At 40.2% G+C, this 14,011-nt stretch overlaps 1 protein-coding gene across 1 annotated transcript; it reads left to right on the top strand.

Annotated features, from left to right (window-relative positions):
- Positions 1 to 2,070: 2,070 nt before the first annotated feature.
- On the top strand, positions 2,071 to 8,562 carry cUnh1orf52 (chromosome Un C1orf52 homolog). Its single transcript, XM_079676664.1, has 3 exons — positions 2,071 to 2,515; positions 2,723 to 2,933; positions 7,104 to 8,562. The coding sequence occupies exons 1-3, from the start codon at positions 2,234 to 2,236 to the stop codon at positions 7,256 to 7,258; spliced, it is 648 nt and encodes a 215-aa protein (XP_079532790.1). The 5' UTR covers positions 2,071 to 2,233; the 3' UTR covers positions 7,259 to 8,562.
- Positions 8,563 to 14,011: the final 5,449 nt, after the last annotated feature.

Genomic DNA, 14,011 nt, shown 5'->3' with positions numbered 1-14,011 from the left:
TAAATAACTTTTTCTGAAATATGACAAAGAGGAGAAAACTGCTGTGTAAGTTCAACAAGTTCAACATTCTTTCAAAGTTTTTAGATAAGAATAAAACAAAAACTCTCCAGTATCAAAGACGTATTTCACTTCAGGGTGATAGCAGGACACCCCGTCACTCCGAGAGAATCAGGACAATCTGAAGTAGAGTTTCAAAATAAAAGACCTTTGAAGTCTCATACTGTATAGCTATTGTCCCTCTGTTTTTAGATAAGAATAAAACAAAAACTCTCCAGTATCAAAGACGTATTTCACTTCAGGGTGATAGCAGGACACCCAGTCTAGTCACTCAGAGAATATCAGGACAATCAAGAGCAAGCAAGAGGTTGTAAAATACTTTTCCCGCACATTAACTTTTACTTCCAGGATCTGTCAGGACTGGAGTTCCAGTAAATCTCTGTGAAGATCTGACCTCAAATTCACCTAAAACTCCCAAAACATCTTAATTGCAGCAACTGTATAGTAATCATCAGTGGCGATTCTAGAGAATGTGGGGGCCCTAGGCAAACATTCACTGGGGGCCCCTCGAATCAACTTTTCATCACCACGCACAGCCAACAGCACCCCCCCCCCCCCCCCCCAAGGGGCAACAAATCTTAAGATAAGAAGCAGCATTTTACGATATGCATCGGGCCGCCTTGAGGGGGTTTCCCGACATGTCGTTGCAGTAAATTAAAGGGTGTTTCATGTTGTCGTTGCTGTGGACCTTCTTAATCCAATTTATTTAGGGGCCCCCTTCTGGTCCGGGGACCCAAGCAGTTACCCGCCTTGCCTGTCGGGATTGATCATTTTGAAGCGAAAAAGAAAGAGAATGAAGAATGGAAAGCAAGATTACAAGCAGTTTTCATACTAGATTTATGTTTACCTGTCTATCCTGTGTTTTTTAGTCTGTGTTTGATCTGTTCAGGAAGGCAAAAACTGGCCTCTCCAAGTCGAGCAGACAGAAATTTTTGGTTTTCTGAACTGCTCTTAATAAACAGAAGAGGTCGTGTAACCTGAAAAAAGTTATAGACACTCTGAATCTTTTAGTGATTTAAAGGCAGTCTAATGAGGTAAGAGAATGACAGGTCTCCCTTGAAAAAGAGATCGATGATCTCAATGGGACCACCTGGTTAAATAAAGGTGGAATAATAATTACAGCCATTACTTCAAGGAATTGCTTTTATAAAAAAGTGTAGTTGCAAACCAGAGTGGACAATGTTTAGGCCAATGCAGAATTGTGTTTAAGTTCCTGTCAGTGCCTTACTTCTTTTTGGTATGGCACAATAGTGTGACTATATTGCACTCTAGTGGTCCAAAAATGTTGTCACACTTCCCGACCTGATCATGCTGGCCTTTAGATGAACATGGTTGTAGGTTATACAATTTACCAACAAATATAATATTGAAATAAATCAGATTTTTTTTGTATGTTGTGCAAGAACTGTAATATTTATTTTGTTTGTTTTTAAGTTTGTGAATATCTTTCTAACTTTACCTTGCTAGAAAGGCTATAAATCTAGTCTTATCAAATAGGCTCTGAGAGGGCATTAAAGCCTGTCTCATAAAGGCCTCTCTGTTGTCATTCCAAAGATATCTCAGAAATGCTAGATCTATCATCAAGTGTCTTTCAGCAAACGAGGGCTTTTGTTATGAATTAACTTCCGACAGTTTCGCCCCTCCCCTCGCTCGAAGATATTTTGGCCGTTTAGTAAGGTAAAAAGCAAAGTACAGTACAGTGCAGTATATCACTGCCTTCTTCTATGGTTTAAGAAACACAATCAAATAAGACAAAACATACAAAGTGGCTGTTTGTAAAAAAATAAAGCACGGTAGCATATACATAACAAAAGGCCATGCAACAAGTGAAGTTACAAATTCTGCAAAAATAAAATAACAATTTGCATCTTAACAAAAGTACGGACTCACTGCCATTAGTAAGCTCCAGAGCCATGTAATATAATTCTCTCTATATGGCGCTGGTAAACTCCAATGCTCTGGTTTTGGTTAATAACTCGGGCTGCTCCTTTAATGAAACAGGTTTGCGACAGTCGTTACGACACTAGCGAAAAAACATTACGACTCTTTTGGAGGCTCATTCAAAATGGAGTAAAGCTTACTGACACAAATATAAACATACAGCTTTTTACTACTCTTTTATTTATTATAACACAAACAGGTTGTTACTCATTAGAAAACAAGTAGCTCCTGCACAATGGCAGAAGAAAAGAAGACGGGCTCTTTGGGTTTCTTTTCGAGCTACGATGATCTGAGCGACAGCAGCGATGGCAGCGACTCCGACGAGGAGGGGGAAAGTCGGAAGAAGAAGCCGGGGACAGACGCTCATGGCGACACGGGACCAAAACGAGCCGCCGGTGGAGCTCCGTTACCCAAACCTGAAGAGCTGTTCGGCTCCGTGTCCAAGCCTGCCTTCCTCTACAACCCGCTCAACAAGGAGATAGACTGGGAGAGTCTGACGGTCAAAGCTCCTGAAGAGGTAAAAACACTAGTTAGTTAACGAAAATGTAGTTAGCTGTGTTACTACTATAGTCGATACTCCATAGCTAAGGCAGAGCTGATGATATTTTAAGTGGCTTTACGCTTGTAACTACGTAACGTTTTAAACCTATCGGAAATGTGGTGTCTAGTTCAGGAATTGTTCTGAGTCTTTCCCTTAGTCAGTTTTGTACATCTTTTTTTGAAGCCTGCCAGAGAGTTCAAGCCATGGAAGACAAATGCTGTGCCCCCTCCTGAGAGCTACTCTTCAGAGCCAGAGAGGAAGAAGGGACCTCCCCCAGGCATGGACATGGCTATAAAGTGGTCCAATGTGTACGAGGACAATGGGGAAGATGCACCGCAGCCTTTTGGTGGCACGGCCCGATTCTTACCCCCCGATGAGGAACTCTCTGAATCAGGTTAGTCCCGTATGAAATGATAACAGGGCATTTTTACTTTCTTCTAAGTATGAACAAGCGAATTGAGCTGGTTTACAGTAGCCTACTATCCTAGTTGTAGATGTACTGTGCCAGATAGTTTAGTAATGTCAACTGGCCAGGACCATGTTTAAAGCATGCCTGCTCAGCAGGGGCGGATCTAGAAAAATATTCATGGGGTGGCAGGAGATTTTGAGGGGTGGAATCGCCTGGCAGAAGTATATGCTGATTTAATCGCAGTCATATCAATCAATGTTAACTTGGAAAGCGACAATATTAATATTTTAACTCAATAACATTTGGTGACATTATTGTACCACATCATTAAAGCCTTACATATAAATATATAAGGTGGCAGACATAATTGAATGAATTTTAACTGAATGAGTTTGTCTCACTCTTAGACCAGCAGGGGTACCAAATCTATGCAGACTACTGGAATAAGTACATTAATTAACTGTCTCATCGATGTGTGTCTGTATGAATATGATCATATCAACAATCATATTATTCCTATCAGCTGTCAATCCCTTTTATGATTCACATATTCAGTGTTATTATTGAGTAAACTATATTTTTTGGAGGAGTTAATGATGAATGTTCCTCAAGATGCTTGCTCACCCTCCTTCAAATTTGAAAGACAAGTAATTACTATCATGTATCAAAATTCAAGATTCAAAGGAACAGTTCAGCGCCCCACAACTTTACTGCAAACAGTTACAACCTGGACTTTACATCAGAAAGAACAAACATTAAAGAAGTGACTAACTGCATCAGTTAGGGTTACAAAACGTGTATTCAGCTAAAACATATATATCGCTGCAGTTATTATCCAGTGGAAAGCCCTTACCTACTGGCCTAGTTAAGTCAAAGTGGTTACTTTTTTTTGGCTGGGCAGTGAAGTTTTACGTCTTATTTGACTTTCTCAGGACTTAAAACTGTTTTTGGGGGCAGACCCCACAAAGAAAAAAATATATTTACACACGTAAGGTCATCATCTTAACAGTTTATTATGCTCATCGAGTCGTCCGTGAGCAGAGCATCAAGTTGGCATGCCTATAACAGCTGAATGTGGCGATTACCATCTTGTTCAGCAAAACGCCTCACAAACTTATTAAGATTTAAAGCTATGGTGCATTTTGATTCAATGCTGAGTACAGCCTGAAGAAATCAAGGATTACAAAACTAATGTCACAACAGGACTTAGAAAAGCTTGTCCATGCTTTTATTTTCAGTAGACTTGACTGCTGCAATAGTGTATTCACAGGGCTGACAACAAAATAAATCAGAAAGCTGCAGCTGATTCAGAACGCTGCTGCACGTGTCCTCACTAACATTAAAAGAGTGGATCACATCAGTCCGGTTCTGAAATCTTTACACTGGCTTCCAGTCGGCCAAATAATTAATTTTAAAATACTATTGCTAGTTTTTAAATCATTACATGGTTTAGGACCAAAGTATATTGTTGAACTCCTGTCCTGCATAATTACGAGCCATCAAGGTGCCTCAGGTCTTCTGGGACGGGTCTGCTATCGGTTCCGAGAGTAAAACAAAACATGCAGAGGCAGCATTTAGCTATTATGCCCCGACAATCTGGAACAAACTACCCAAATCATGCACGTCCGCAGAAACGCTTACTATTTTTAAAGGGAGACTAAAAACATATCTCTTTGGCTGCTTCTAATTGAGCTGCTCATATTCGCACTACAGTATGCCTTTTAAACATGTATTGTATACCTGTGGTGTTTATTTGTATTATTTTATTATATTTGCTTTGTAATGTCTGTTGTAAAATGCCATTATATATGTGTTTTTACTGTATGTATTCCTAAAAAGTCTTTTAATTTGTTTTGTAAAGCACTTTGAATTGTCGCGTACAGAAAAGTGCTATATAAATAAACTTGCCTTGCCTTGCAGCCATACCTAACAGGCTCTTCTCTGTCACTGTAGACCGCAAATACCTCATTCCTTCCGTCTACTTGGATCCGAAATGCTTCTCGTTTTGCGCTGTCCCCACGTTCAAATGAAATCGCCGCCAATCATATTTCCAGGCTCGCGCCAGGGGAGGGGTTACAAGGCTCGCGTCTTGTGCTGCATTCACTTGCACTCGGACATTAGAGATTTTCTCTCATAAATGTCCAATGAGCCAAAACTTTTCTTTCAAAACAAAGCTGCCAACTGGGGTCGCAGCTGGGGTGGCAAGGCATTTTTCTGAGGTTGCAGCTGCCACCCCGTGCCACCCCGTAGAACAGCCACTGCTGCTCAGTGAGTAATACAAAGTAGGGATGTAAATCACTACCACCATAACATGATATTCTATTGATTATTTGGACAACAATGTAATATTTGTTGATGACACAATGTCTGCCACGACCATTTAATTATTGGGCTCTTTCAGGCATTTAATGGAAAAAATGAAACTGTTGTTCTTACTGAAAGTAGACCTCCTGTTCATTATAAAGTGCCACATTTCTCATGTTTTAGCACTTTTAAATCTTTTGGAAGGAGTTGCGTTCAGATGTTTTTTACTTTGCATAGATGATATTGGGTAGAGCAGCGGTTTTCAAAGTGTGAGGCGCGCCTCCCCTGGGGGGCGCCAGAGAGCTTCAGGGGAGGCGCAGCGTGAGACACAAAAGAACGAGAAAAAGACAAGTAAAGTGACTCCACTTGTGGCGGTCTGTGGAGACCGAGTTCCTCCACCTCGCCAAAAAGGCTGTAAAAGTGCTCATTCCCTTCCCCTCCACCTACCTGTGTGAGTGCAGGTTTTCCGCATTGACTTTGATCAAAAGCAAGTACCGGTCAAGGCTGCAGCCAGAGAATGATCTGCGTTTATTCCTCTGTGCATCAAAGACGCAGACTCATTGTTCCCACTAAAGTAGGGGTGAGTGTAATAAGGAGGCAAAGTTGACATTCAGTGTGTTGCCGGGAGCATATAAGGATTTATCCACCATGTTGAAAATGTTAAAAAAAATATGTCTTGAGAACACGGCGTGCGGGAATATACGGGTCGTGCTGCAGCTAGATGTGCCTGTCCTCTGTAAGAAGGTGTCGGCGACTGACATGCAAGGAAGAACGGCTGTCCACAGGCTGTTCCAACTTTAACAACTGTATTAATTCCAGGGTAGTGAATTGAACATGCAATTGTAATTGGGTGTGTGGTATATTTTCATGCACGGACACGCATGTTCCACAACACACAAACTGAACAACACTCAATTTTCCGATCAGCGTCCTTGCGATCTTGTTATAATAACAAGTGCACGTTACTGATGCAATATGGTTGAGACCATTCTTGCTTATTCTAGAGGGGTGCAAGGAATAGTCCAAGTAGTGGGGGAGTTTTATACAATATGTTTAAAACATAAAAATAAAAAGGTTTAAAAAAGTTATTGTTTAATGTTTTAAGGAGGTGACGCTACTCAGCCAATCAAATCGGTGCAGTCAGCACGATAGATTCAAACACAGAGACGAGACAAGAGGAGAGAAACAGTCGGAGTAATTTCAAATGGCGGAAGGTAGACAGCGAAAACAGAGCATTTAATTACATTTTCTCTTACTGGACCTCTTTGAAATGCAATTGAATACCCCTGCATTATAGCAACAACAACAATAATAATAATAATAATAACAGCAATAATAATTGGGAGGGGGGGCGCGGCTGTTCTTATGTTCTCTGAGGGGAGGCTCACCTACCCAAACTTTGAAAACCCCTGGGGTAGAGGATCAATAAATCGATACACCGATCCCATCATCCCAGTCATAAGAACATGTTTCTTTGCATTTTAATGTATACCACATGGAATATTTAGATGAAGCAATATCCAGCATAAACTGTAAATGTATCAAGTGCCCTTTGTCAATTAAAGCCTAAAAGAAAACTGTGCATTTGCAATAAGCAAGTTGACTGAGTTGGCATAAACCCAGGGCAATGCCATTGTATTGATAACTTGAGATGCACAACACATCCAAAGACAAAACGAGAACAATTTAAAGTAAATGTACACTTTCATTGCTTTCACTTTGCACCCACAGTGAAATAGAGCCTATTGATATGTTTAAATAGAGTGCTGTTGAGTAACTCAAACATCTTTATTTTCCTCTCTTCATCCATCCCCTACATAAATCCCCAAACCCTCCGTCATCGCTCTTCAGATGATGAATCAGACAAGCAAGACCTGTCTTCCAAGAAACGCCGAGTGGAGACCTTTAAGCAGAAGGAAAAGAGGAAGAGGGACCAGGGACAAGCGACTTCTGACAAGAATTTCGTAGAGGAGGAGAAAAGGATCCTCAGGCAAAACGATGATTGAGACCTAAACCCTCCTGCAACAAGGAATCTGTTTCTAATTTGAATATTTTATGTCAGCCGAGACTGCTCACAGATATTAGCACAGTGCTCATTGCTCAAGTAGGTGGTATGCTGCTAACATAAAAAGTAATTCTACCTTTTATGTTGATCATTTGCAATATTATCATATTTGTTTTGTTTTCAAAGCACACCAAAAAAGTAGAATTCATGACAGTCCCACTGGTTAATATTTTTAATCAAGAACTTCTGGTTTTCCCTTAAAATGAAGGTGTTTGACAGTGTGGAGGTTATTTTCATAGTTTTGGTCATCATACCTCATGGTTTTAACCCACCCGTGCTTTTCCAAGACACTGGGATGAAGGGTATTTCAAGACCCTTTACAATGAGAACAGGGCATTATCTAACAAGTGATAAGACAGGTGGGATCTCAGTCTGACATCACCTTTGCTTTACTTCCAAATATGTAGTCTAGACAACAGGGTGAATGATACTTGATTTATCGATTGCGCTTGGTTGGGTGTCCCTGGCTCTTTTCAAAGAAGCTGGTGCATACTATTATCATAACCAATAATAAAGAAGGTCAAAACTACAACAAATGTAATAAAGGGTTGAGTCTGTGCTGACACATTGAACATAAAGGAACATAAATCTGCTTAGTTGGCTTTGCCTCCTGTTAGCTTTTATTTAATGAGGTAAAATAGCAGTGATGTCCGGCTGTGGTTGTTTACTCGGTCTGTGTTATTCTTGCATCATGTTAAATATCTAATCACAGTTGACATATAAAGTATGTGTTTGTGTTAATATGTTGACTTTCCTTAAAAAATGTGATTCAAATGGCTGTAAATCTGTTACTGCATTTTAAAATGTTGCTTGTTCTTCCTGCTTATGGGCACTAGATGTCGCCCTTGAGCTAATTTAGAAAGCGTCCTTCCTGTTTGATCTGAAGTCTGCTGCACACTGTGGGAGCATTCAGCACCACCAGGGTCTGTTTTTACTGTTCATCAGGAGTGGATTTCTGATCTTTGATATGGAAGTTAGTCTCATCTCAGTTCTCTTGAGATACTTGATGCATACAGACAGTTTATTCCAGTATGTACCTAGTATTACACAACATTTGACGTCCAGTGACATTTATCCTCTTGCATGTTTAGTATCAGAAGATGTTTGAAACATTGTACTGTTTTATGGACCTTTTTGTTTCTGCCAACCGATGTCTTATTCTGTGTAAAAGGTTGTATATGGATACTTTTATAGTTTGTACTACTCATCATAAATCACTTAGGCAATAAAAAGTATTTTACTGAAGAGCGCTTTTCTGTCAGTCGTTTGTATTGAACTAATTAGACACAAGGACAGAAAATGCTACATAAAATTAACTTTTGATTACAATCACTGGAGAACAAAGTCTTGAAAATTGTCTAAATCCCTAATGTTAGAATTCGGCTATTAGTCAATACATTCCCAATTTCATTCCTTACATTTCTGCAACCATTGAAGCAAAGATAATGGTTTCCAAGTATGGAGAAAAATAAAAGTTTCCACTTTGCAACAGTTTAGTGATCAGAGGAATTCCAGACCTATCTGTCATTGTGGGTTGTCATGATATGATGGTAAATATGCCTCTGATAAGATTCCAGCCTCCAGGCATGTGTCTGGCCTTGCCTGAAATGCGTACATGGTTCTGCACAACAGAAGCAGGCTGATTTTATCAGGCATATTTACAACAAAATAACTCCTCTCTGCGTACTGACTGTATGAGCAATGGCCAGCGAGTTCACACCCATGAGAGCCTTGCTGTCATTGTTGTGGCTGAACATTTCCCAGAAAATAATTGTTTTGCAGTTATCTATTCTTAGAATCATGTGGAAAACATAAATTTTGGCTTCAAATTGTTTCTCTTTGATATGATATCTACATTCCTGGACTGTAGCCACTTTGTATAATAGAGATTGTGTTACCAGAGCAGAGCCTGTTATGGGTTCTACTGAATGTCACACATGGCTGACCTTATCTTCATTTAATAATAGAGAACATCTTGGTCTTATGTTACACTGAGCAATCAGAGCATCAATCACTGAAGTCTAAAAAAGCCAGCAAAACACTAAAAGTCTAAGTAAAAATAAAGGATTTACATTCCGTTCACCACTGGAGGTTCTTAACTATTGGGAAAGATTTTCAATAGCTAGGAGTGTTTCCTGGTCAGGTCACACTAACCGTTCATCACAGTGACACATTTACTGGAAGGTCAAGACCTCATGATAGCTATTGAGCATTCAGGGACCTTTACTGAGCGGGCTGCCTACAGCTGCTGCTATCTGACTTATGACATATTCACACAGTCAGCACAATTTCACAGCTTGTATGTTAATTCAATTATGCCTGTTGTCCGGTGCTGCAGGAACAATACCTTTCTCAAGTCTTTGTCTTAGATCGTAAAAGATAACAAGACTTTGAGTCTAAATAATACTCCAACAGTAAATGCTATAATGCTAGTAGCAAGTAATATTTATCAAGTTCATCACCTTAAATTATGTTGGCAGCATCTTAGCATGTCATTATTGGGCAAATTGGAATGTTGATGTAATATCTCAACCACCAAAGTCAGTAGAACTTTCCCTTTAGTGACCCTTCAAAACCAACAATATTTATGTCCAATGGTTGCCACAGAGAAAATGTCAGTGGATCCTCACCTGGGAACCATACATGTCTGTAAAATATTTCATGGAGAGTTCTGGATCAAAGAGGTGGGCTGAGCGACATACAGGAATTGCAATGGATAAAGCCACGGTTCTATTGTGTGGCCAAAAGTTGAAGGATTTGTTCTTGTTGCATGCCTGATGCTGGTTTCTACACACTGACTGGCTTGTTAACTTGACCAAAACCTTCCCTCATGCTTGGATATTTTCACATGATGAAGGCAGAAAAGAACGTTCTTTGGCAGCTCAGATATGATAAAGAACGGTAGCAAGAGACAAGCAGTCTGACCTCTCGTCATGATAAACATGTCTGAGGTTGTCTGTTGATAAGGATATGGAACGGACCCAAAGGTGGATATGGAACGTGTGTGTGTGTGTGTGTGTGTGTGTGTGTGTGTGTGTGTGTGTGTGTGTGTGTGTGTGTGTGTGTGTGTGTGTGTGTGTGTGTGTGTGTGTGTGTGTGTGTGTGTGTGTGTGTGTGTGTGTGTGTGTGTGTGTGTGTGTGTGTGTGTGTGTGTGTGTGTGTGTGTGTGTGTGTGTGTGTGTGTACCTGGCTGCACGTGGCTGCTGGTCAGTAATGGAGGAGATACTATCTGTGTGAGTTCTGGTATCTCATCCCTCCCTCTGTGGTTTACCTAATCAGGTTGAAGTCGCTGCAGCAAGTTGTGTACGTACACAAAGAATAAGAGATAAAAACTAGACGGCTGTAACATGACTATGTGTGTCTGAATGTGTTCCTGACCAATCAAAATCCATTCATAATTGTCCAGGTTACAGCAATGAGTCGTCTGATTAAATAATGTCTTAAAACTCAATTTATCGTTTTAAGTTAACTTTTAAAACAAACATGCCAATAATTTGTTGTTAACAGCTTCCCCAATGTGATGATTTGCTGCTTCGCTCAATGGTAAAATGGTAAAAATGAATATCTTTAAACAGAAATTGCACCCTTTTTGATATAAATGTCCCATTCATGATAACAACTAATCATGAAATTGATACAAAAGAAATAGGATCATTCTAACTGTAGGAAATAGACATTTATTTTTAAGATAATGTTGATCATTTTTCCCTGTGAAGATTTGACAAGTACCCCCTTAGACATGTATAAACATGCTGTAATCTAATCTAATTGCTGTTATTCTTTATTTATTTATTATCAATTTGCATTCTTAATGTTAATCATTGAAAAAGATTCACAGCACTTCCTGGGATCTTTGATAAGCGAAGGATTTGCTTTTGTTTTCTCCATTTGCAGTTCAAGTCAAATGCAGTTCACTATGTGTCTATTAGTTTACGAGTCCCACTGGCAAAAACAAATAAAGTATTAAAGGGACGGCATAATGGAGTTTCAGCATCAAACAAATGCCAAGGATAGATGAAGTATCATTTTCCTGATTAACATCGTTCAGTTCAGCCATCATGAGTCACTGCCAGTTCTTCAGAGGAGCACCTCCAGCTAAGTATGCCATATTTGGTATTTATTCTCGCCATGTCCCTTTATACAGAACTCACAGATGTTCCTGGCAACACAAAATAGAATATTACCCAGATAAGAGCTTATCTGGGTTCCAGACAAGAACATATGTTTGCTCGTACCAACTGAAACACTGTTTGCTGATGTCGACACCAATCAGGTCTTTGGCCTTTTATTAAAATGTTGAACATGGATTACAATCTGTGTCCCTATCCTGATCACACAGATGCAGTGAAACACTGTAATGCAATACTTTGTCATATGATTCACTTAATAACACTTGTTTGTACTTTGTCACAAAAGAGCTTGTAAATACCTATCTAGACAACTTTTCCAATATGACAAGGACTGTCTTTTGGGGAATAGGATTTCTTGTTTTTCCCTTAAACATCAATGTATATTGATAACAAAATATTCAAATCTGCTTCTTTGATTAGACACTGGTGTGGACAAAGATGCATTTTTCCTTTAGATTTTTTTCTAAATAGTCAAATATGAGTGAATAGCTATGGCAATAATGTGACTCTGGAGCGTAAAGCAGCAGGCCCTTGGCAACACTATACCATCACAGAGATCATTCAGACTGATTTATACCCTGAGAAAGGGTGTCTTAGGACATAAATTGAGTTGCGGTGTGCATTGAGAAAAGGGAAGGCCCATAAACCGGTTGGGACAGAGGGAGAGAGAAACAGAGAGAGGGGGAACAATGGGCTGCCATCAGGAGGAGAGCCCCAACAGCTGCAGAGCCCTGTATACCAACACACACTCATGAGCACACACATATTACTTTCCTTTCTGTCTGTCTGTGTCACACAGACAGACAGACAGACAGACAGACAGACAGACAGACAGACAGACAGACAGACAGACAGTTTTCTTCTTCATACACTTGTCACAGCCATCTGAAAACGGGCCAGCTAAGCAGATGTTCTGCCACTGCCTTCACAAAGGGCACAAGTTACTATTGGAGGGAAAATAAGGGGGACAGACTTCCTCATTATATCCTGCGCTGTTGAGTCAGCATGCAAAGTTTCTTGACAAGTGCTTATTTTGCCCTGTTTAACTCACTGCATGTTTATTTTATGTTGAATTCAGTTAAAGTAGTGAGCTGTCACTGCCGCAAGACCTGAATCCGAGACATCTTGGTTCCTACCGAAGCATGGCATGTAAATATGTAACTTTCACAAACATATATTGTAAATATATATTTGGAGAATAAAATAATCTTCAATTTTTTTGATTCCCAACAATGTATTAAAGTTCATGTTAATACACTGGTTATCGCTTCTCAAAAGTGGATATTTGCTGTTGTATTAGTCTGTTATTACATTAAAGATGTATGTGTTCTAAACTGCTGGTTAAAGCAAACGAGCAATTTCAAAAGGTTAGACTGGGAAATTGTAATTTCACCTACTATTTTCTGAATGGGTCAAACGAATACTAAATCAAGCAAAAATACCTCAACATTTCACTCCAAAACAGCACTTAGGTGTATAAACCACCCCCCTCTTACGAAACAGTTTTCCTTACATCAACAAGCCTTGGTTGCTTGTATAACCTCAGGTACTAAGATATATCACACAACAAGATCACATTTTCAGGAATGCAAGACATTTCCAGCATGAATACTGCACTAATAGATGTTGTTTTTCAAAAAGATATCGCTCATGCCCTGCAGTGAATGTGTTGAAAAATGGTTTGTGTCCTTCCTCAGGAACATAGCCTGTTTTCCCTAACGCCCTCTCCTCTCCCCCTTGCTCTCCCCTTTTCTCTCTTTCTCACACAAACACACACGATGCAGCCTGCAGGTTTTGACCTGTAAATAACTGCCCAGACAGGGTCTAGTCAGTCAGATGGGGCGGCAGGCCGAGGCGTCAGGGCCTACACGGCTCCTGCAGAGCAATAACAGATGCTTATCATTTTTTACTGAGGGTAGTGGTGGTGGAGGAGAAGGAGGGTGAATGTGGGCCCCCGTCGATGAATGGCTCTGACGACAAAATGCCCTCAATCATGGGTAGACATATAGTACATTGGAAAAAACCTGAAATAGTTTTGTCTGGAGCAATAAAATGGAGTCATATCCACAAAGAGAGAGGGGGGAATGTGTGTGTAGATTTCAATGTAAGTGTGTGTGCCTTAAAGAGAGGGAGAGCGCATGTGCACTCTTACACCCACTGCAGCTTTTCAGCAGCTCATCCACTGGCACATTCCAAGTAGAGGCAACCGCAAACAAATGGCTTAAGGTTCAAGTGAAGTATGTTTCATTCCTTTCTCTGCTGTCTCGGACGCTCTTAACGTCTCGGGTTGGGCCTGCGAGTAGGGACAGGGGTTAGATACAAGGTCAAAGAGGAGAGGATTACTCAAGATACACTTCAGATAAAAGTGTCAGTCCGATAATCGACAGTGATCCATCACGTCGCAGGCCGTGCTTTTAGGTTCGGGCTGCCATTGGAATATGAAAAATTGCCTTTGTGGTGTGCAGTAATGAAGATAAAACTATGAAAAGATAAATGCATTATGACATACACAATCCGACTCATTTGTAAAGGGTAGGAGAAGATTCAGAGCCATCACCAGCCTC

Source organism: Notothenia rossii (assembly GCF_949606895.1).
Source record: "Notothenia rossii genome assembly, chromosome: 1".
Taxonomy (NCBI): domain Eukaryota; kingdom Metazoa; phylum Chordata; class Actinopteri; order Perciformes; family Nototheniidae; genus Notothenia; species Notothenia rossii.
The sequence above is the reverse complement of the archived record's forward strand: the minus strand, read 5'-3'. Positions and strand labels throughout refer to the sequence as shown.